Source organism: Nasonia vitripennis (assembly GCF_009193385.2).
Source record: "Nasonia vitripennis strain AsymCx chromosome 2 unlocalized genomic scaffold, Nvit_psr_1.1 chr2_random0012, whole genome shotgun sequence".
In the NCBI taxonomy this organism is placed as follows: Eukaryota; Metazoa; Arthropoda; class Insecta; order Hymenoptera; family Pteromalidae; genus Nasonia; species Nasonia vitripennis.
The window spans coordinates 308,170-332,934 of NW_022279619.1; the positions used below are offsets into that span (position 1 = coordinate 308,170).

The window sequence follows — 24,765 nt, forward strand, 5'->3', positions numbered from 1 at the left end:
CGATTATCAGATGGTATAAGAGAAAAAGGAATTTATTGACCGTCGTTCGAAGTTATAGCTCAGTATACTTATAAGAGCACAAAAACACAAAAGAAATATAGAAAGCACGACTATTAATAGTCCTGCATTATGAGCGTAAATTTAGTTCTTAACACGTCTACGACTTTGTCAGTATAACTTTAACAGTTAGGCACACCATGCACTACTGACGGAAAAACATGTACTTATGTTCTTCAAGCCAAACACAACAAATATGCGGCAGAAAGCATACTAATATTTTTTCTACTACAAAGATACACAACCAGGGAACAATCTCTACGCAGAAATCGCAATTCATTCCATTGATCGTTTCATTTACACACTAGAACAACAAATTAATATAATTTTAAATAAATAATCATCAACGAGCATGACTTGACAATCTTGATATGTATCAAAATCATATTCAAGAATGATATCTAAATAATTCAAGTTCGCCTAATATAAAAAAAATTTCTTTTATTATTGCATTCGATATGTAGCCAATTAAACATCGAATCATTTATAGAAACAAGGAAAATCTGTATCTAGATTAAGCTTTATCTTTATATATATATATATATATATATATATATATATATATATATATATAATGAGAGAGACCACATCTGTACCCACACTTAAGAAGAAATCACGAACAACAGACACTTACATACACACGATTTAAGATAATTACACGTCATCGGGACGATGACGTTGCGGCAATTGGGCGTGTCACGTACGCACACTAGTGTAGCGCAGCGTAGCAACAGCAAAAGTGCATCGCAAGCTCGTACAAACCAAACGGATAACGCCTTACGCCCGCCTTATCACTGCATACCGATCTACAGTCGCGAGGTTTACTGTCCGATCGCGGGCAGTTCGCGACCGTTGACGGAAAGCGCTCCTCCCGTGCGCTTCCTCGCATACGAGTTCCGCGAGAGTCACACAAGCAGTCTCTCTCCCTCTCTCTCTCTCTCCCTCTCTCTCTCTTAATCAGACAATAAAGTCCACTTAACCGCACCTACGCTAAGACTTTCTTGCGCCTTTCCTCAAGTCCCTGGGCTCGACCCTCGGACGCTGTGACCACCTATTTCCCGATTATCCTACGTTACAATATTATATAAGCATAAAATCTACTGAATGCATCATAATTATGCATCATAACAACGTTGGCTCTCGCAGGCGCCAAGAGAGTTCTCCACCGTATCGTGGAAGTGCGATTCTATCAACTCTCGCGCATATTCCTTTGGGAAAACGAGCCCTGTTACAATATAATATTAAAATTGTCATCAATGATTGAAATTCATATTTTACAATTGTGTTTAAAGGCCTAACTCTGTTTACTACTTTCAGCTGTTCAAAAAGAGAGAGACAAAATCAGTTGTAAACGACCAAGCAATGAAAATTGGAATAATTGTTTTGATGGCTTGAATGTGATCGCATTATTACAAGCAGAAATGTTAAGTAGGCAAGTTGGAGCCGCACTAGAGGTACAATTTTATAGTTTATTATCAAATTGATTATGATTTTTAGATTTTAATTGCGATTGTTATTCGCTTTATTTTATCGTGGGAAAAAGTAAATAAAATCTGTCATATCATTCTTGCAAAAATGCTACAAATATTTGTTAGGGGATATGTGCCCAGTATGGATAATTTCATGGATATTATAATAATTTTATAGATGGCGCCACATTAGGCGAATGATGTAGTGCGTATTTATGTATACTCCGTGGCCCTGACTTTGAATTTATCATAAGAAAAGTTGCATATAAAGTTGTAAATTCGTAGCTTCAGTGCGTGCAAAAAGTTTATTTACGAGACTAGCTTCTTTTGCCGCAGGTAAATTTATGTACCAACACTACTTGTTTTAGAAGTTGAGGTTCTTACAAGTAATTCTAGATCTGGTAGAATATCTAATTCTCCCTATACGCTTAGTAAAACCTAAAATACTTTTTGTTCTTTTTTTCCCAGTATGGATAATAAAGTGTGCTCCGAGTATGAATAATAAAATCAAATGTAAATCAATTTATAGTGAATATATTTATCTTTTAGGTTAAGGGTAGCTGAAGTAAAGTGAAATTCGGGGATTATGGGCTGTGCCTGATATGAAAAAAGCTATAACAGCACTGATGACAAAAAATATAACATATCTTGAAGTTATCGAGGATTACGGTGTTCCTTATTCTACGTTAAGAAGACGCTTTCTTGCCATTTAATCTAGAGAAGAAGTGGATTCTCCTCCTCATATTTGAAGACTTACTATAACTTTTTACAAGAATTTAGAAAAACAATTATTTTTGTATGTGAAGCTTATGGATAGCAGATTGATGCCCTTCTCAAAAATGGAATTTTTAAAATTTGTTTATGACTTCGATATATATATGAATTCAACACATCAGTTTAATAAAGATATAAAGTCTGCAGGAAATAAAATTTTACCATCATTTTATGAAATGACATCCAGACCCATCAGTACATTGACAGCTGCAGAAAGTGGAAGAAATGTAACTGTGCTACTGACAATAAATGCAGCTGGATCTGTGTTTATACCACCAATATTTATTTTCCCAAATAAAAAGCAAATTGATCAAGTTCTAAAAGTAAGAGCACCTACTGATAGCATATTTGCAGCAAAACAAACTAAATGGATAACTGCCAAATCTTTTAGAAACTGGCTAAAAATGTTTGCGGAAAAAATCAATGCTAAATAAAGAGTCTCCAGTTCTTCTTGTTTTAGATAGACACGTTATTCATAAAGTTTTATCAGTCATTATGTACGCAAAGAAACATCATATACATATGATTAGCTTGCCACCACATACAACGCCTAAGATGTAACCCTTTGCGACCTTTCAAGGGAGCCTACAATCTAGCCTGTAATCTATAGATAAGAGAGGGCTATTCACTAAAGATTGCTCTAAAAGATATTTCAGGTTTAATTAAAGCTGCTTTCCAAGCAATATGCACAATGGAGTTATCATAGTCAGCTTGTAAATGTACTGGCTTGTGGCCAGTAAATCCATACGTATTTACAGAAGATAATTTTGTTCCTTCTGAATATTTACACAAACCCGAGTCTGGGATTGAAGAAAGTCATGATCAAAATAAAGAACAGGTGTGAACAAAGCGCACTATTTACACGTTGCCCATATATATCGAAAATAGGAGATGATTTATATGTTTATTATATATATATATATATATATATATATATATATATATATATATATATATATATATATATATATATATATATATATATATACTTCTACTATTATATTAAAGTATACTTAAGGTTTCTGTGTGCCATAAATCTATTCACATATTTTTCAGTAACTGACATATTTTATTAGTTTATTATTAATTTAATATTTTATAATATACGATATTTTTCGTATATATCTTATTTGAATCATCATTATTTTTACTTTTATCCTCAAAACTTGAATTTTTTGAAAGTAAAATTGTTAAATTTTTGTTTGACGTTACCCTGAATAATGCTACATATAATTGACTGCGCCCGCGCCGGGGAAGGCTGCGGGGCAGGCAGCGGAAGCTGCTGGAGAACCGGAGGCGGCCTAGGCGGGCCTGCCGGTGTAGAAGCGGCCTGTACCTGGAGCGGCTGCGAGGCGGGCAGCGTAGGCTGCTGAGGAGCCGACGACGGCCCAGGCAGGCCTGCTGATGATGTTGCGGCCTGCGCCTGGAGCGGCTGCGAGGCAAGCTGCTGGGGAGCCTCGGGAGGCCCCCGCTTCAGATTCAGGATCGCTTCAGATTTAGGCCATCTCGAGAAGCGATCTACAATAGTGAAACAGTATTGTAATCCAGCGTTAAGTGTCAATTTGATGAGATCTAGATGGATATGGTTGAAGCGTGCGTCTGGTGCTGCGAAGTCTCCCAGGGCTGGACGATTGTGCCGATGTACTTTTGACTGCTGGCATGTCACACAGCTGCGCGCCCAGCGCGTGACGTCCTTGCGCATAATTGGCCAGAAGTATTTCTGTGCGGTCTATCGGATAGTTGCGCGTACACTCGGGTGCAAAAGGCCGTGTGTGACGTCTGACACGGCCCTCCTGAGCTGCCGAGGCACGAATGGCCGAACCTGGTTGCCTACTGCGCAGTAGAGTCACATCGCCGATGTTGAGTGTGCGCAGGGCGAGCGCTGGTGAAGGAGAGTCCAGGATGTGTGGCAAATTTGCATCATCCTTCTGCTGCTGAGCCAGGGTGGTGAGGTCGAGGTTAGCTGGAATATCGATGGCCTCGATCGTGAAGAGAGCGTCAGCTGCCGTATTATCTGGGCCTTTTGTATATGTAACCTCCAATTGAAGTATGTAGTCGAGCTGCCGAGACTGACGTGGTGAAGTCTTCTCCAGGGCCTAGTGCGCCGCGTAGGTAAGCGGCTTATGATCTGTGAGCAGCGTGAATGGTCCACCTTCTAAAATCCCTCTGAAGTTTTTGACTGCGACGAAAGCGGCGAGGAGCTCTCGATCGTACGTACTGTAGTTTTGTTCTGCAGGCGACAGTTTTTTTAAGAGAAAACCGAGTGGCTTCCATGAGCCATCTGATTTTTGCTGCTCCAGCGCAGCGCCTATTGCGTGGTCTGATGCGTCGGTAAGCAGTCGTCTGGGTGCGTCATCTCGCAGAAAGGTGGTACTGGCGGCCTCTGCTAGCCCCAGGAAGCGACGGAGTTGTGCTGAATCCTTTGCCTTTGGAAAGGTCTGGATAGCCTCGATGCGATCCTGCGGTGGCCTCGAGCCCTCGGCGGCGACTACGTAGCCGAGGTATGTCACTTGTCTCTTCCTCAAAATGCACTTGTCGCGGTTGACCTTAATGTTGACGACGCGCAAAACTCCGAAAAGTGTTTTAACTATGATGTCGTTTAGGTAGGCTCGGGCGAAAGGCAGGTCTCGTAGGAGCTAAACCATTGCTCTCTGGAGTGACTGGGCGGCGTTGCGCATGCCCATTGACGACTGGTAAATTTGAAGAGCCTGAACGGCATAATGATGGGTGTCTTGTGTGCATCTTTTGGAGCTATAGGGTCTTGGTAAAATTCCTTTTTGAGGTCGATCACCGAAAATACGTTTTCTTGGAGGCTGAGCAGCAAGTCCTCGATGATTGGCAGCGGATAGCGATCTGGGATTGTGCGACTGTTGATCTGCCTATAGTCTCCTGTGATTCTGTATGTGCCGTCTGGTTTGAGAACTAGACGGAGCAGGCTAGCCCAGTTGCTGTCGGAGAGACGCACGATACCCAGCTCCAAAAGAACCTTGAATTCTGCTTTGGCTACTTCTAAACGAGGGCCCAGGAGACGACGAGCTTTGGCTGCTGCAGGTGGTCCGTTCGTTTGTATTGTGTGATGCGTGTGATGGCGTGTGATGGCGAGGCGCCGGAGAACGGCTATTTTTAGCGACTCATATCGACGCTCTGCAGGAGGGGCGAGGATAACGTCAGATACCTCCTAGGCTATTTCCAGTGGCTGATAGGCGACCAGCAGGTAGTATTTCTGCGTGTTGCTGCGGATCTGGTAAGAGCCGCAAGCTAACTCGGCCTGTGCAAACCAGAGACGTGGGTTAAAATTTCAATAATTAGGAAGTTAACATCAAGTGACCGACATCATCGTGGCAGTTAGATATTTTTACTTATTTCTTGAAATAACAATAGACTGTAAAAATATGCTTTATATTTTTCAAATAATTCTTTAACATTTACTGGGTGATGAAATACGCATATATAACAAACGTCACACGGAGCTTCAGAAAATTCAACTTTGATTGATTCTTCCAAGCATTTGTCCTATTATTTATCAGTGGTGATTAATTTTCTAGCTACAGCTACTTCATGAAATGTTGCGTATGGAACATTCTCAAATGTTTTTAGTTCTTCATAAGATTGAGCCCCTTTTACATGTAATAATAATCTAAAAAAAATTTGTTCACGATCCTTCAGATTTACAAAGTACATTCTACTTATAATTGGCTTCCAAACTCTTTTTCTTTGTGTCCATTTCTTTGTTTTTTCATTGAAAACGTAAAAATATGGTATATCAACATACAAGTACTGTCTAGCTTGCGAATCGTTTGCATTTAGTTCAAACCATGCAGTCAAAGTTGTGTTTAAGTTTTTATTAATTAACTCTTTTTCTGATCCTTCCTTAAAGAATACAAACTTTTCATTTTTTAAATGTACAGCTAATCGGTGAATTACGTGTGATAAAACGTAGATTGTATATTGTAGTAGACAATACATTACTTCTTGAGGGCTTACATATCTTGTACTTAAATATTGTTTTATTTCATCGTAGTTGAAATTTTCTTTTTCACATTCGTTTTCATTATTACCTTGTCTCATTTTTAGAAATGCACAATGATACCCCTATAACAATATCTAAATGAATATTTGACACATTGAATAGTTGAACATACTTCGAGATTAATATGACAATTAAATTTGAATAATAAATACGGATTGTATGAAACTACAAACCGATTATCAGCTATATTGTTTTTATTGAAACGAATTTGTTTTCCATTGTTACTTCGTCGATAAAGGGGATATACAGTATTATTAAAAATAGTTTGCTAATTAAACTATTTCGGAAGTTTTTGGTACATTTTTTTGTTTTGCTATCCATACATGGTGAATTTAAGTTATTTTCAGCACAAGGCCATGTATCATTAATTGCTTTAAGATATTGTTGTGACCGAGCCTAAACGTTGCGCGATTCGAACGCCAAGAATCGACAGCGACCCTTAGCAACGAGATTAACGACGTCGAGGATGTTATTGTTTATAGTCAGTCTGATCGGGACAGCTGTTGGGTTGAGTCGTGTATGATTAGAATAAAGAGTTTGTGTTCCTGTTTCGAAAATACGTATTTTTATTTATGTTGACCCGTACCCGGTCATAACATTTTGGGGGTTCGTCCAAGATAGTTAATTCAAACACCATGGAAGAAGTGGACTGGAATTTATTGTTTATAAAAAGAACTCATTTAATTGCACAAGTTACGGCCGATGTCGAAATCTGCCATAAAATTAAAGACATGCGCAGTGAATATTTTTAAATAAAGTTAGTTAATTTAAGGAAACATCTATCAAATAGAGCTTTCCGCACTTTTGAGAAGTAATATTTTAGAATTAAATGCACTATTTACAATGTACATACCCTTTTCCTTTTTCTCCTTTATCTCAGACTTCTCGTGTTTTATACTTTCCAAGTTCTGTTGGTTTAGTGACTCTGCCTTTGCCAGTTCATGTAATACATCGCTTCTACGTTTGTTTGGCTTAGGCCACGTTTTTTCTCGGTTGTGCAATGTAGTTCTGTCATCTATAAGTTACAAATTACAAGTAATTTAAGTACGTTAAGGTTAACTAGGAGTACTACTATAATTCGTTGGGAGAAAAAAATTGAAATACTATAATACTATAAAAATCAGATTCACTTGTGACAGCTAAAATAGATGCAGATTCAAATATTGCATCTTCATCGTGACCATTGGCCACATAGGCATCATAGGGAATATCCTTTTTTTCTTATCAAAATCTTTAATTTGATCAACACTGATCTCTCGTACCTCTCCTTTTCCAACGTATAATCTAACAGCTGCAAACAATGTTTAGTTTTTGAAAGCTGTACTTGACAAATCCTTGTCGCTTTCCAATTCATAGTATCCACTTTCATGTGTATCCATATTCGGCCTGTAGAAGAAAAAAAAACATGGTCAATATTTACAGTGAGTCAAGTAGAATAGTCGATACATTTTCAAAAATAACACTTGTATCATAGCAAGTGCTTCTTTTTCTATTGTTTACAACATTTATAAAATTCAAGAAAAGAATACGTTTGTATTATGTTCAATATTTTAATGATTAAATATGAAACACTTGTTTTATACTATACAATATTACATAGAGGTTACAAAAAAAGTTATGCAATAAAAGCAATGCATTTATAGCTATTCTTTCATACTCGCAAATTTACACAAGTAAGGAAAGTATGCAACTTCCTTTTTTTAAGAAAATTCCCATGTACGAAAACGTGTACTGTCTGCCAGCAACTAGTAGACGTTATCTTGAATTTAGTAAAAGCAGGTATGTCGCATATCGCGCGAACACACCTAACATTCAGTAAGTAGAGTCTACATATTTTTCAAATTCAAATTAATCGTTGGACACAGTAACTCATTGTTTATGAAACGGCGTGTATATACCTATGTACACTGTATATACTGTACTGTAATTGTGTATTATACACAAACGTGGGTTCGACACTTTGACCGTTCGACTGTTCGAGATGGAACGAAATATAATAAGTATACGTATATTGTCACGTACGCAAGCGCCCCACCATAACAGTAGCTTACAAAAATATAAACATAAATCAAATCCATTGTCTGCTGTTTGAGTCGTCGCGTCTATTCAGCAGTTAACCATTCTCCGCTTTGCCAAAGTTTTGTTACTGAAACGGATAATTTTTTAAATAAGTAGCTAGGAAAACGAAATTGCTTCAAGTTTAATTATTTAGTGTTTATGCGTTTCAAAGTATACATTCACACAATTTCTATGCAGTAAGTATATGACTTTATTGTTTCTTCATAAAAATTTACGCACTCGACTCACAATCTTATGATTATTATCGTAAACATTTTACGACGTGAAGTTGTTGAAAACTTCCATAAATGTAATTTTGCTTCCTCCTAGAGGCAGTTTTTTTTTAATCTTATGTGACTACGAGACTGCGGGATGATTCAGAAAATTTACGTTAGTCTAATTTGGCTGGAAAGCTGTGCCTTACAGTCACGTAGAGTCAGGTAATTATGTTGATGCGAATAACGTTTTGTTATTTATCTTGAAACTTGGATTTTCAAATCAGTCACACAATCTAGTAGTGTGTGTGTGCGGCAGTAAACAAGAGTCTTGAGCATCATAACCTGATTTAAAATTAAAAATTTTTCAGTGTTCATTTTCATATACATGTATTTTTATACAATGACTATAGAATATTCCAAAAAAAGGAGATCAAAGCTTACCAAAAAATTACTTTTTATAGAAAAAAAAAATTTGTTTGATACAAGTTCTTTTTTGACTTGATACATAAGATCACCTGTACAATACACTAATAATAAAATAAATGATATTTCAGCTAATTGAAATCTAATAATGCGCCGATATAATTTGGGAAAATTTGATCCTGCTGTACGAACCCCATGAACGACCAGGTATATCGACGAAGAAAATTACATATCAGAAATGATTCTTCTGACTCCAGCATTGAAAATGATAGGTGGCGTAATAATTACGCAGTAAGTATTACAATTTTTTGTGCAATGGCCTAAGTATTATGAAAATATATTTCATGCTTGTATTCCAAGGTAATGGAGAATCATGGTTTCATTTAACACATTCGTCTCTGTGTCATAAAGTTTGAGAACTCTATAACATATTAATGTATCCTCCATTAAACAATTTATTTTTAAAGTAATATGTTAGCAAACAACGAAGTATAAAGTTAAAAAAATTGTTAAATCTCCAAAATATAAGTGTCAATTAATAGTTTTGAATTTTTTAGTATATGCATGTAAGTATTGTGACGAGCGAACGCGAATTCGTATTTCGCGCGCTCGCCGCGTCGCGCGACCATTTCATGCGTGAGGGCAACGTTGCCAGTTTGGCGGTACTCGGGAAGCGCGCACGGAATCAGCGCGCGAGACAGATAGGCAAAAGCGCTGGTACAGTCCAGACGTGCGGCACTTTTTTATCGGTATACCATCCGCGATTTTCCGTACCTCCGAGACGTGAGAGAGCATTGATGACCAGGACCATCCGCTGGAGGAGCACACCCGAGCCACCATCACCTCGAGCACCCGGAGTAACCCAGCACGTCACTGCTTCACCCAGGAGGGACGCCTCACGGTCATCCAGGACTTTTCCCCGTCGGCAGTCGACGGATACGCGGCGACCGAGCAACCAACGCGTGCGTCGAAACTGTAAGTCCATAACATTAGCTACTGCGCGATTTATAGATCGCCGAATCGGCTGCAGACGCCGAGGCCGAGGCTCGCTGCCACCGAGTCGTCGACTCGTTTCCAGTGCGAGCCGCGAGTGCGAACTCGTCCTCTAGCGACACGCGTTACATTGTATTAACATCTTGAGTGAATATAGACATCTTACTTTTGAACACGAAAGCATTTCTGTTTCTTCCGTAAACCTATTGCGTCCTTCCGACGAACCCGGTAGAGTAAAGCCGGTTACATCGCGGCGCGACTACAGAGCACGCGCCTAGCCAGAGACTCTATACGCGAAGAAAGCACGGCGAGCTTCGCACGCCGCGCAGTTGTACACCGAGGCAACCTAGCTGCATAGTACGGAGTCGGAATTTCACCGACGGCTCACGTTCGTCGCCGACTTCAGCATCATCGAGGGATAGCCGTGCGGAGATAAAAGAGTGAGTAATCCCCCTCGTTGACGCGCAGCATCTTCGCGGCTGTCGCGCTAAAGCCCAGTTGCCCCGTGACAAACTGGCGCCTCAACGTGTAGAGGTCAGAGGGGCGCGAAGTACGCATAAGCGTACGTAAAGTCGAGGAAAGTCAGGTACGCGGATAAACATTTGGATAGACATTCGGTCGAGCCGAATTCGTCGCGGCGCGTATCAACAGCGTACACGATGCGCAACGAACAGCGGCGAGAGGACGGCGGCGAGCGCGTTTGATTACATCGCGCGCGGGCTAACGCAGTAACGGCGCTAGCCATAATCTGTGCTGTGTGAGCGCGATCGCATAGGACTCGAAGGGGGGGGGGGGCTTCTCTCGGTGTTTCGCGACAAGTTAAGGTGTGCCTAGTGGCAGGCCTACGCGACGAGTCGTCGCAATTAATTCTTTTATTTTTCACGAATTTTGAGGGTTGAATAACCGGACCGAAAGCACCGAGGGGCTCGATACTCGAGTGGAGCTTGCCGCGCCGGCATAAACAGGGCTTCAGAGAGGCGCGCAACGGTTCGAAGTTGCGCGCGCCAAATGTAAATACGCCTGCTATAAACAGGTGACGGCGAGCAGGTTAGAAATTTAAATTTTGGCCACCGAGCGCGGGGGGCGATCGTACTCACACATAAAGCGGGGAGTCGAGAGCGTGTGTTAGTTAGGCATTTTCGCGTTTACAACATAGAAAAAATTGTAAGAATTCCTGTAAAATAGCAACAGGAGTGGCAGTGTCACCGGTCGGATTATCGAGTGGCTCTGCACGGGGTCGACGACCACAACATCAATTAATTTTTTTCTTTGGTTTTGAATTTAGCGAGCGACAAGATAAGCGGGATTTGTGTCATCTTTTTGTTTTCTTTTTTTCTCACCGCCTGCTACTTGTCGCACCGACTGGGGACACACAACGGCGTAAGCGAGCGTAACGCATAGTTAGAAATTGCGAAATACACATACGCGCGTGCTCGACTCTAGCGAGCAATACTTGTTGCTAAAGCGTTCGCCAAGAGGAAAATCAGAAGAAACCCAGATAATGTTGAACGGCATGGAAGACGATGTTGGAAAATGGGTACTGAACCTCACCAGGGGTGAGCTGCGGCAAACATTATCGAGCCTGCGACTAAGGCAGGACGGCAATGCAGAAGACCAGTGGATGTGACTGCACAAATGGCTGATGGGCGAATATGACCCGTCGGACGTCGAGCCGACAGGCGAACTAGGAGCCGCGGCAGTGAAACAAGAGCGAGCGGAGAGCCGCAGATCATTCTTGGAGACTACTTGTACAGAAGAGAAAAGAATCGGCATTAATCCGCACCCACTAGAAGAGTTGATTTCGGATCCAGGAACCCAAGATCGACTACAGAGAACGTTAGATAACGCCGTCGAAGAGAACGTCATTGTACCAGAAAATGTACACGAAGGAACCTGAGCGGATAAGGACGAGTTTATAGACTGCATCGCGGGGGTGGACGGACAAGAGTACACGATGCCACCAGGCATGGTAGATTACCTGGAAAAAATGCAGCGAACAGTTAAAAGTCTGCAAGAGGAGGTGAGTCAGCTCAAGCAAGAGCGCACGGAAGCGCGTGCTTCCAGCACCAGGACGGACGGCGAGTCGAGATAACCGCCGCCAAGAGTCACGTTTAGCGACGCGACAAATTTTGAGACGTCAACCCTGACAACAGGCGCGAGAGGCGCAACTCCCAGAAACAGGTGGAGAGAATGGCGCGAAGCGGCAGAAAGACACTTGCCTGCACCAAACCGAGGCACGACGAGAACGTTCGTGAGAGATATCGGGACTATAGTCCGCAAGTGGGACTTGCGATTTTCTGGAAGAATGACGGATAGAATCGACAGATTTTTAGAGCGCCTAGAGTCGCACATGAGGCTAGCACAGGTGATAGAAGCCGAGAAAATGGCAAAATAACAAAGATAACTGGAGGTGCTTGGAAGAATTTCGAACGGCAGCTACAAGGTGATACGGGACGAACAGGCGCTTCCAACAGCGCCTGGCCTCCGACGCCGAAAAACGATACCAAGGCGCGCACGAGCCCGTGCGGGACTATGTGACGTGCCTCGGCGGAATGATGAAAGAGATGAGGCCTCGTTCGGGTTTGGAGAAACAGTTAGATCTGCTACACAAAAACTTGAAACCAGTATTGCAAAGATTAACAATACGCATGGATTGCTACGACTGGGATAGCTTCCGAGAGAAAGCACAAGAAACCGAAACTGTATTGGCGAGCTGTCAAGAGTACTGCGCGCCACCGCCACCAGAGCAGACGTTGCTAGGATCACTAGCGTATGTCTCACCGACGAAACGTAAACCAGCCACAGCACCGCCGAAAGTCACAGCAGTCGAGGTCGCACAGTCAAGCGACGGGACACGCAATTGGCAGAAATGTTTAGCAGAATGTTGGACAAAAGGCTGGGAAAATTCGAAAAGAAAATAAGATCAGAAAGCGAGCGCAGCAACAAGAATGAGCAGAAGATACACAGCACGCATCATAACAAACACCAGGGCAATACACCGAAGAGCGAGGTGCTGTGTTATAACTGCAACAAACCCGGACACTTTAAGCGAGATTGTCCGGAGGGAAAAGAGCAAGCGATCGCGTGAGTGCGGCCGACACACGCTCGCGAAACTCCAAGAAGACCGAAAAGGCGGTGAGTAGGAGCGAGAGCCCTAGAGTCACCAAGGCAGAGAAGAGACCAATCTCTGCAAAACGAGCTTCAAGAGCAGACAAGAGGAGTGCACGCCTCGGGTAAGCGTGCGCGGGGGAACCGCGCACGGCAAGCAAAAGCTCGCCTGAGAAGCAGGAACGACACGGCGCGATAATAACGCCGAGTCCGAAAAATAAGAATAAAGCGCGCAAGGCGGGCGAGAGCATGCAGGAGCCCGCCGCGCTCTCATCACTGTCAGCAGAAACACCTGATGAGGGAGATAAGGCAGGCCAATGTACGCAAGAGCACAGAGAGCCTGGCAGAAGCGAGCGAGATGCGGACGACATAATCGACTTGATTCTGGAGAGTCAAGCGGGAGAGGAAAAAAACCTTCCAGGCGACGAAGGCAATCCCCAGAAGAAACGCTGGTGGATGGAGGCAAGGGTCGGAAGTTTTCGTTTCCGCGCCTTATACGACAACAGCGCGTCTAGTGTATGCATGGGACCGATTGGGCTGCAGCTAGCGAGTGCGCTGGGACGGCAACTCATGCCGAGTCACGGCCGTGGCGCCAAACTAACAGACGGTAGCTACACGAAGATCGTAGGCTACGTCTGACTGCCCTTCAGAGCCGGCAATGTCGAGAAGGAAGTCAGTGTGGCAATAATACCGGACCTTCTGATGGACTGCATTGTCGGTGTCAACTTTATGCTAACATTCAAGGCAGTGTTAGATCCTACGACATCAAAGCTGTATTTCAAGGAGAGTAAAGAGTATGTCAACGTCGAGTTGGCGGCGATGGAAGGAGGCGCGCTAACTCTAGCCTCCATGAGGCTAGCAGACGTAGAAGAGCAGCAGAGAGAAGCGCTGCGAGCGCTCCTCGACAAAATTATTGGTCCAGAGACAGGAGAAATAGGATGCACGACGTGCATAGAACATCACATCGAGGTGCAGACTACAAGGTCAATAAAGCAAAAATATTTTCCCATCTCCAGGAAAATAGAGGAGGAAATGCACGAGCAGGTCAAAGCCATGCTCGCGGCAGGTATAATCGAACCATCGAACAGTGCTTTTGCGAGCCCAGTGGTGATGGTGAGAAAAGCAAATGGATAATATCGCTTTTGCGGCGACTTTAGGAAAGTCAACGCGATCATACGGAACGACGCTTATCCACTGCCACAGATGAATGCGATACTGAGGAAATTGCAGCAAGCGCGCTACATTTCAACGATCGATTTAAGTAGCGCGGACCACCAGATACCGCTGAGCGAAGAGAGCAAGCAGTATACTGATTTCACGGTGCCTGGGATGGGGCTTTTCCAGTTCAAGCGCCTACCGTTCGGTTTATCAGAAGCAGGAGCCACGTTACAAAGGCTGATGGACAAAATAATTACGCCAGAGCTGCAGCCACACGCCTTTTCTTATTTAGACGACGTAATTGTCGCAACAGAAACGTTCGAGGATCATGTTAAAGTCCTCGAGCGCGTGTTAAAAAGAATCAAGGTAGCAGGGTTGACGGTCAACAGAGAGAAGAGCGTGTTCTGCAAAGAAGAGGTGAAATACCTCGGCGTCCTTGTAAACAGAGACGGCTTCAGGCCAGATCCGGAGAAGATCGCTCCGATAGTGAATTTTCCACAGCCGAAGAATCTAAAACAACTGAGGCGTTTCCACGGCATGGCATCGTGGTATAGGCGATTTCTAGAGGGCTACGCAGCGTTGGCCGAGCTACTGACTCGGCTAACAAGAAAAGATCAGCCGTTCGTATGGGGAGAAGACCATCAGTCAGCGTTCGAGGCGATAAAAGCTTTCGTCGCCTCGGTACCAGTACTGCACTGTCCAGATTTCAACCAGCAATTCGTCATACAAACCGATGCGAGTGATACGGGACTCGGTGTTGTATTGACACAAAATATAAACGGACAGGAGCGAGTTCTTGAATTCTCTAGCCTACTCTAGGTAAGGTGGAACAGCGCGCACCGCAGGGGTTTATGGGCAAACGCGTGGCGCGGAAACCCTGGCTGTGGGTAGCAGGGGGTCAACTAAGGCGAAAGTTAGTGATAAGGCGGAAACATCACCCCGAAAAGCGCGTGCGATGAATCGCGTCGCGCGAGCATGAGCGTACGATTATCTACAATTTCGGTAACTAGCTTTCATCGTCATAATCATCACCCTTCTCTTTTCTTCTCTCAGCCATACAGCCAAAGATGGATCCAGCCCAGGATAATCCCGAAGAAGAGCCTCGCTACGAGACCGGGGAGGCGCGTATGCGTCGCCTCGCCGCCGCGACGGGCATACCGTGGCCAGTAGCACAGTCGGAGGGTGTGCTGCGAGCCTTCGCAGAGCTGATAACGCTCTCGGATGTGGCGAGCCGCGCCCGTCAAGAGGCCGAACAAGTGGTCGAAGAACGGGCCGAGGTCCAGGCCGAAGAGGCGGCCACAGAAGAGGTTGAGGTCGACCCCGACGAGACGGCAGCCTCCGTGGTCGAGAAGGAGAGCAACCAGCTGCGCGAAGAGTGCGAGCGGCTGGAGGAAGAGGCGCGCCTGGAAAAGCAGGCCGCGCGCAGTGCGCAAGCACGACTCGCACGTGCGAGCCACGAGGAGGAGGTCGCTCGGCAAAAGGAGCAGCAGCGCACAGAGTATCTGCGCCAAAAGAGAGCCGAGTAACCACGCTGCTTCGTGTGCGGATACCCGGGAGTAAAGCGGTCCAACCACTGCCCGGACTGGAAGCTCCATAAGGAGATTCTGGCCTCGACATCCTGGGACCACAAGAAGAAGTAGAAGGATGTAGAAGACGGGCGGAGTTAGTTGGAGGGAAAATAGAGTACCTGGGTTTTCTACAATCACCGTGTTTTTCTTTCATCGACAATCCTTCCTACCTTGTCATTACCCCATTTACAGCTTCATCAAGTCAGGCATGCGACGATGTCGCAGAGCTGCTTCACAGGGCTGTGCAGCGTCTGGAAGGGGGGTATGACGAGCGAACGCGAATTCATATTTCGCGCGCTCGCCGCGTAGCGCGACCGTTTCATGCGTGAGGGCGACGTTGCCAGTTCGGCGGTACTCGGGAAGCGTGCGCGGAATCAGCGCGCGAATCTGATAGGCAAAAGCGCTGGTACAGTCCAGACGTGCGGCACTTTTTTACCGGTATACCATTCGCGATTTTCCGTACATCCGAGACGTGAGAGAGCATTGATGACCAGGACCATCCGCTGGAGGAGCACACCCGAGCCACCATCACCTCGAGCACCCGGGATACTCCAGCACGTCACTGCTTCAGCCAGGAGGTACGCCTCCCGGCCATCCAGGACCCCGTCGGCAGTCAACGGATACCCGGCGACCGAGCAACCAACGCGCGCGTCGAGACTGTAAGTCCATAATATTAGCTACTGCGCGATTTATAGATCGCCGAATCGGCTGCAGACGCCGAGGCTGAGGCTCACTGCCACCGAGTCGTCGACTCGTCTCCAATGCGAGCCGCGAGTGCGAACTCGTCCTCTCGCGACACGCGTTACATTGTATTAACATCTTGAGTGAGTAATCCCCCTCGTTGATGCGACAGCATCTTCGCGGCTGTCGCGCTAAAGCCCAGTTGCCCAGTGACAGTATATTATTTTAAAAATAAAACTTTCCACATAAATTGTACTTAATTCAACAGTTTCTATATATTTCACAATAATAAAGTCATTATACACCAGTCAGATCATTAGAATTGACTTGCGAATAAGTTCATATCAAAATTTTAAAATTTACTTATTGTCTATTGGAGAACTTAAATAACACTCAAGTCTTGAACCGTATTTTCTAATATTATTTACTTGTAATATTTTCAATAGCTTTTGGGCTATGTATTAGAAGTGTTGTTGTAAATGCCAAAAGTTAATAAGCAATTTAAAATTCAGTACTTTCGTAATTACAATTAGCTGAAATCATATTTCACTTGGTACTTACAAAATGCCAATTTTGATATTTGATGATCTAAACTCATTTGCAAGTAAAATGGTCTCACTGGTGTATAGTGAATTTAATATTGTTAAATAAATAAAAACTGTTGTGTCAAGTATATTAATGCATAAGTAAATCTCTTATCTTTTATTGACCCTCGTCAACATAAATTATTTTCTTAATTAATATCCATTACCTTTATTATTATTACATTTTCATAACTTTAAGTATTACGATAACCCTCGTACAAAATTAATAGTTCCGATTTGCTAACTAATTTGAGGTCAAGAGGTTAGGATAATCATTAGCTAAATAAATTAGTTTAATTTTATTAATACTTCAATTTTTTATATTTAATACAGTCCTACTCCACTATCTGTACAAGGCCTATATGATAGCATTGTATTAGCATGGTAATGATTTATTGTATTATTATAGGCAGCAAAGGATATATTCTTTGTTGGTGAAGAATTTTTTGAAGCAAGTACAACTTCGTCAACCCAAAGTCAACATGCAACTGAGTCATCCCTAAGCGAAGATGAAAGTATACAAATGAATAAGGAACAAGTAATCTCTGTACAAGTAAGGAGATAATTCATTTATTTCATTGTATCTTCATGCTACTATTTAGGCTAATAATGACTTTTTTTATCTTTTCTGCAGGGATCAAGCTCATCACATGGTGATGCTATTCCTGTTAATGGTGATCAAATGTTTATGGACAGATCAGCGGACTATGAATCTGAGGACCACTTGAAAGTAAGCGTATTTAGAATAATTTTTTAGCACACTTATAAATATCGACAGGATATAACACTTTTATAATTTGAATTTGTTTACTGATCGTAGGATTTCAAGTGAACGAGTGGTTCTGTTTGGTTAAAATTCAAGGTGGATACTTTGTACACCTGTAGTTTTGGTGTAAATGCAGGAATTTTGATTTGAATACTTATAAATTGTTTGGCGATGAAAATAAAGAATTTTTTCCTTTTTTCTCGCGTATTATGCCACCTTTTTGTGTATAAAACATTTTATAAACATTCGAATTAAAATCCCTGCATTCATACCAAAACTGAAGGTATACAAAGTATGTTCCTAAAATTTCAGCCCAAAAGAACCACCCGTTTACTTGGAATCCTACAAATTGTTCAGTCGAGATTCACCAGTTTCTGTAACTGCATTTTATTCGTTCACTGCAACCTTTGTTGATTTTTTGGCTATTGCGAGTCCAAGACTAAGAGCACAAAATGCTAATACTGTTCTTCTACTATTTTTTCAAACATGATTTTTAGCGCTAACTGTTTTGCATGAGAGTACAGTATCTAACAGACCATGTTCAATATCAGTAGGTCAATTGTAAAATACAATCCTCGAACTCCTGATTTGACAAGTTGCACTTTTTGTTAGGTACAACTTAAAAGTTGCTAGAGCTCAGGAAACAGAATATTGATATAATTCTATTTCTGACCTCAGTGGTGTCTTACGCTGCTGGAGTTTAGATTTTTCTGGAGTAGGTTGAAAGTCTGACTTCTTACTGGATGCATCCTGATAAAGTTTCTCTTTTATCCTCTTCTTATTTCTTCCCCGAGAGTACTTTTTGCCAATGTGCGTACTTGCACACCTGTCTTTACAACTCCACGTGTACACATTTCTTAATAATACTTGTAGCACTAGACTGTTTATAAAACTTTCATAATATAACATAACAAAATCACTCTACTGCTCTGCTTTTAGAAATAGCACAACACTTTTTTTCAGGGTTATTGCTATAACCTAAAGACACTACACTTATTTATACACATTCTAATAAAACCTATTGAAATATCATCTGTTTTCATGTATTTAGACATCAGCTGTGTATACTCAGTGTAAAAAAAAATCCCAGGACTATATCAGCTGTGTTTTTAAATATTTGCGGTCTACTAGCATAAACAGCAGAACGTTCGCGTCGTCCTTTTCTAACACATTGATTTTAACCTTTCTACGAATATTAAGCATCTTCACACCTGTTGAATCAGGCTACAGCTCTTATCGAAAGGAAAAAAAATCAATTTTAGTCTAAAAGTTGCTTATACCGTACAGTGTTAAAAATCAAACATTAATGAAACTTTCTACATGTGTACAATACTATTACAGTTTATCCGCCCATTCAAGTCAAACACTATTCTGAAATCATATTTTTATTTATACTTTTTAATTTTTTTTATTTTTAAGGATGTACAAGGAAGATATTTACGTGAACGATTAATATACGAGCAAGATGATGAGTATGCAAGTGATGATGAATTAATCGCCAATAAACGCATTTTTGAAGACTTAATGAATGATGTCCGAAATAGACCAGCAATGCAAGTCAAAGATCAGGATGCAAATGTGTTAGAAATAACACGGTGTGGGCACTGACGTTCACACGTACGGCCCTGTGGGAAACGCGCGCGCGCCATCTTCAGCGCTGCTCCCGCAGCGCTAGGACTCACATGTATAGTTCAGCTTCACCGCTCATGGAGAGCGCACGCACCTAGAGCGTTTCTTTGTCCCGTTACGAATAAAGCCTTGGTACTTAAACTCGACTCTTTGTTACGTCATTGTCTTTGCCCTCCTCACTACCTGCATTCGATCAGGTTATGGGCCAGTGAGGCTGGACGCTTCCACCGCGCAAAGAGTGCGAAGAAAGTGCCAAGCTTACGACGTGAGGTGCCGCGACGCACGCCTTTGTTTCGCGAGAAGGTGAATCTTCCGACCCGGACACTTTGTGAGTGCAGTGAATCGACCGAAGGGGGAGGACTAAATGGCTGTGCGAGAGTCCGCACTTTCGAGATTTCTTGCACGAGGGAACGAGATTTATCGTCGGGAGGATCCGTAGAGGAACGTTCCTGCTCGACACGAGGCGCTAAGGAGGCGGCCATTCCTGTTTGACACGAGGTGCCATAGAGGCAACCATGGAGCCTTTGTCTCTCGCTTGTCCATACACGAGTAAGTACTTATTTGTTATCTAAGTAAAGTGATCTTGAAAATTCAGTGCTACGAAAATCGAATTACCACGAGTAAAAGTTTGATCGTTGTGACAAATTCCAAAAGTCTTTTTGTTAATTGAAAAGTGTAAAACGCGAAATCTTACGAGTACTAAAATCACGAAGTTATAGATATAAACGTGAAAAACGCGAAAGGAATAGCCGAAAAAGCTAAAATTTCCTTTGTGGCGCGAAAAAGAAATTTGGTTGCTTAGTCGATTCCGAGAATCGAGCAGGTAGGTCGAGACGGCAAAAAGGGGGGAAGGCAACGCGCGACGAGCGGATAGCTTCACCGGTTGCTAGGACCGGCTCCCCTCCTTAGCAACGGCAGATCTAACTGCGCAAGCAACGCGCGCGCAGAGTCGAGAGCGCTACATATAGATACAGCGGTGCTGCAGGCATCTGGCTATGACGGGAGACGAGAAGTCTCCCTCTCTCTCTCTCTCTCTCTCTCTCTCTCTCTCTCTCTCTCTCTCTCTCTTTCTCTCTCTCTCTCTCTCTATCGTGCGGACGGGCAGTGCGTTGTGCATAGCGCCGCAAGCAGCAGTGAGCCGCGTTACCGACACGGTATGGAATAATCGCGTTTGGTTATTTGAATAACAGTTTAATCATTTAACTTGATTATTAATTAAATCAATAGTAGATACTTAAATTCAACAAGAATGGAATTACGAGATTAAAAGTCTTTTGATAACTAGATAAAGAACAAATTTGTTAGACACCGTTGTTGTCAGTAGCATTTTTAATGAACAAAAGAAAATTTAATTCGCAGGGACCGCGTAATTAAATTAATTAAAAATATTCGTCAAAGAGAGACCTAATATTTCAAAATCTGTGTTGCAAAAAAAAAAACTGCAGTTTAAAATCAAAATCGCATTTAGTGAGGGCCCCACTCAAATGCGTAACAGCTCAGCTTTCTAAGCGAGCTTATGACACTGTAAAAGGCTAGTCTATCAGTACGCTAGTCCTTTTGTCATCAAAATAATGTTAAAGTCAACACAGTTACAAGAACGATTAAATATAGAGCAGCGAGTAAAATAGTTTTCATAACAGGTGCATAAAAAAGACCATTTTCGGCGCCTATAAACTGGGCCGAAAATGGGGTTTTCCGAGCGTCACACAAAAAGTAGAGCGAGAGTCCCTGATCACAATATATGTATCAATTAAGCCTACGGCACCCTCGACTACCACTCGTGCTCAAACATCATCCTCGCTTGGAAAAGCCCATTTTCGCCCCTTGTTGTATAATGTACTATTATAGATCAGACACCCCACCAAAGATTAATTGACTAATGCTATACTGATTATCAACAGGTGCAGAGTTGAGGAAGGCTGGCGGTTCCCTATACTTTAAAAGGACCGAACTTCAACTGCGGCGCTTCGTCGCTAATCTCACGACTCAAGAACGCTCCACGATCGACCGTCATTGGCCCAAGAGTGAGAAATTCTTTGTCTTCAACCTGCAGTACAATCCTAGCAGGGATTTCGTGACTAAGGCCGAACTATTCTCTCTAATGGAAGAGTAGAACAAAACCTTCCTCAAGGGAATTGAGTTGCTGGTGAGCAAGATAATTCCGCCAGCATACACTTTGGCGGCAATCGAGCCCATACACGAGGTGAGGAGCACTGCTGAGACTGCACCACGTTACCTCGAGACAAGCAACAGAAGCCGAGTCTAGGATTCTTCAATGGAAGATCCTGCTCTCCAATCGGCCAAAGGCCTGCGTCTACACCCTTCAGAGCACGAACTCAGGTAACAAAAACAACCAATGATTCAGTAAACAGACCGTTCACAACAGAGATGTTAAACGAACTTGTCGAGTGTAAGATCAAATTACTGTTGAAAGAAAAAGAAAAAGAAACCGAAAAGACGTCTAGAGACAACAGCTTGCTGAATTTATCGGAGCAACATAAAATAGAAATCTCTAACAAAGATGGAATTTGTCCATCTTGTGTAGAAATTACAAATTGTCACCGAACATGAAATTTGTAATGTTCGAAGACTACTTAAAGTCAGAACTGAGAATCAAAAAATTAATTCACGTTTTAGAAAACGAAGCACCTGTATTTGCTGATGCGCAAAAGATTGATGATTATAAATTCAAAGTTAGGGATATAATTATCAATAGAATTGATATTAATTACTACAATAAAATAATTAATTTATCAGATCCTAGAGATATCTTGAAAAGGCTCAAAGAGGTCAAAAGATATGAAACGAAGACCACGAGCATAAGTGCTAGAAACGATTTAAACTCCTTAAAATATGTACCTGGCAAAGAGTCAGCTGCAAATTTTTATGATCGCTTTCAATTAAAGGTAAGAGAGTTTGAAAGCATACCTGACGCTGGAGAACTCTCGGAAAAAGATAAGCGAGATTATTTCCTACAGGCGGTCTCGAGTGCTGTACCTGAAGTAGTCACAGCTGATTGCGTTTACAAGCAATCTTATTCTAAGGAGATGTCATGTGATCAACTAAAAAACTCTTTATTACAGGTTGAATCGACACGTCGAGGCAAAGAGCCTGTAGAACAGACTACGAAAGTTTTCTACTCGGGTCCAAGATGCTCAGGTCAAGGGAAGAAAATTTGCAGAGGCTGTGGCATGGACGGTCACACAATAGCTGAGTGTCCACACCCAGGCAAAAGAATGTACTATAACTGCAAGAAAATCGGCAATCACTTGGCCAACCAATGCCGAAAAGAGCAAAACGACGAGAGTCCAACCCAAGCCCAGCCTTCCAAGAGAGGCAGATGGACAGCCCAGAAGGGAAGGGGTAGATACTTCGGTCCTGGAAGGCAGAAACAGCAGGAGCAGTTTTCAGGCGGCCAGCAAGGAGGTAGCTATCCCAGAGGAGGCGCCAACTCCCGAGGCAGAGGTCGTGGGGAAATGGCCGTGGAGGCAAATCCACCAGGATAGAGAGGCTCAGAGGGAGTATCTTTGCTGCAAGCCATCGCAGAAAATTATGAAGGTACGTGTTGTAATGCAAATAGTCGTATCGTAGAATTTATTGCAGATTCCGGTGCTACCGAGCTTCTCAGTAATTCAAAAGTGTATTTCGAGGAATATAGAGACAATGTCAAAACTAAAATCGATTGTGCGAATCGAGAAGCTAGTTTCGAGACCAAAGGTTTAGGAAAAACTAAAGTCACTACAAAAGATAACAATGTATTAGTATTGGACAACATATTGTATGCTGACGAACTATCTAATAATTTACTATCATTGAGACGCTTTGTTGATAAAGGTCTAGAGATCTATTTAAATAACAAGATTATCGATATTTACGATCCGGAATTAAATAAAAGCGTTATTTCTGGAATTTACGAGAAACCATTTTGGATTTTGAAATTAGTTGTCGATAAAGAGAATTGCAATAAAAGCTTTTACAATACCAGAAGCAAGAAAAATCAGAAGGTCGTCGAGACAAACAAAACGGATAATATTACAGTAGATAAACGTAACTCTAGTAAAAAATCAAACGAGAAGAAAGACGATAGTAAATTTATAGACACGGTAAATAATAGGAAAACTAATAAAGCTAGAGATGAGATTGTCAATGAGGAGAATGTCTTTGTTGGTCCTAAATTATCTAAGGACACCGAGAAACTATCGGAAGCGATGCTATGGCATGTGAGACTGGGTCATGTCTCCAAGTAATATTTGATTGCCTTAGCGAAAAGTAATAACGGACTCATGAATCTAAATAAAATCATAAGTGATAACACTATATCAGAATGTCAAACATGCTTGCAAGCGAATAGCATAAAGTTACCATTTACTAGTGTTCGTACTAGAGCGACGAAACCACTACAAATTCTACATGGTGATACTATGGGTCCGATAAGCCCAGTGTCTCATCCAGGGAAATATAAGTTTGTTTTAGTCTTAATTGATGATACCACACGAGCGGCCTTGGCATTTCCTATTCAATGTAAGTCTGATGTACCAAATTGTATCGAGTTATTTGTAAAAAGTTTGAGAAACTTAGTAGGTTCTGAAGAGAAGTTCTGTTACCTTAGGTGCGATCGACGTACAGAATTCACTGGCAACGCGACCCTTCAAATCTTAAATAAGCACGGAGCGGAATTGCAATTAGCATGCCCTGATACTCCACAACACAACGGTGTTACCGAGAGGTTTAATAAAACTCTTGAGAATAAGGTCAGAGCAATGATGTTAGATTCTGGATTACCAAACACTTATTTGGATTTGGCTGTAAAGGCAGCAGTTTATATTTACAATAGAACACCCCATAAGTCGACAGGTATGAAAGAACCTCTGAGAGAATTATTACCAAATCAGTCAAAATGCGTTAGACAGGTAAAACGATTCGGTAGTGCTGCCTATGTCAAGATTGCACGTAGTACAGACAGTAAATTTTCACCTCAAGCGATGAGAGGTTTTCTTGTAGGGTACATTAGTACTGGATACATAGTTCTTGTGCCAGAAGAAAACAAGCTGTACGATAGTAAACATGTGAAATTTGTTGAAAGTAAGACATATAAAGACTTTGCTATAAAATCAGTAAATGAGATTAAAGATTCTGATTTGATCTTTTCTGAAGCACAAGAGAATGTGAATTCAGAGAAACTCAGTTTAGAACCATCCGCAGAGGAAGAACCTGAGCCTGTATCCGAAATTAAGAGAAAAAGAGGTAGA

The 24,765-nt window shown here is 42.2% G+C and overlaps 1 protein-coding gene and 1 long non-coding RNA gene across 11 annotated transcripts in view; one reads left to right on the forward strand and one right to left on the reverse strand.

The window, feature by feature from the left end:
* The window catches only part of LOC107981573 (hepatocyte nuclear factor 4-gamma), a 436,128-nt gene that overhangs the window by 259,094 nt on the left and 152,269 nt on the right, over positions 1-24,765 (forward strand). For 9 of the 10 annotated variants that reach the window (XM_031925545.1, XM_031925546.1, XM_032601678.1 and 6 more), the window contains 3 exons: positions 1,375-1,511; positions 17,531-17,674; positions 17,756-17,851. In XM_031925545.1, the coding sequence (XP_031781405.1) occupies positions 1,375-1,511; positions 17,531-17,674; positions 17,756-17,851 (377 nt within the window). The remainder of the gene's footprint in view (positions 1-1,374; positions 1,512-17,530; positions 17,675-17,755; positions 17,852-24,765) is intronic. The other variant, XM_031925550.1, reaches the window with a different exon arrangement.
* The window catches only part of LOC116416609, a 233,330-nt gene that overhangs the window by 186,658 nt on the left and 21,907 nt on the right, over positions 1-24,765 (reverse strand). Inside the window, exons 2-3 of the long non-coding RNA XR_004226954.2 lie at positions 7,593-7,716; positions 7,184-7,345 (exon numbers count right to left, since the gene is read on the reverse strand). This is a non-coding gene — a long non-coding RNA (uncharacterized LOC116416609). The remainder of the gene's footprint in view (positions 1-7,183; positions 7,346-7,592; positions 7,717-24,765) is intronic.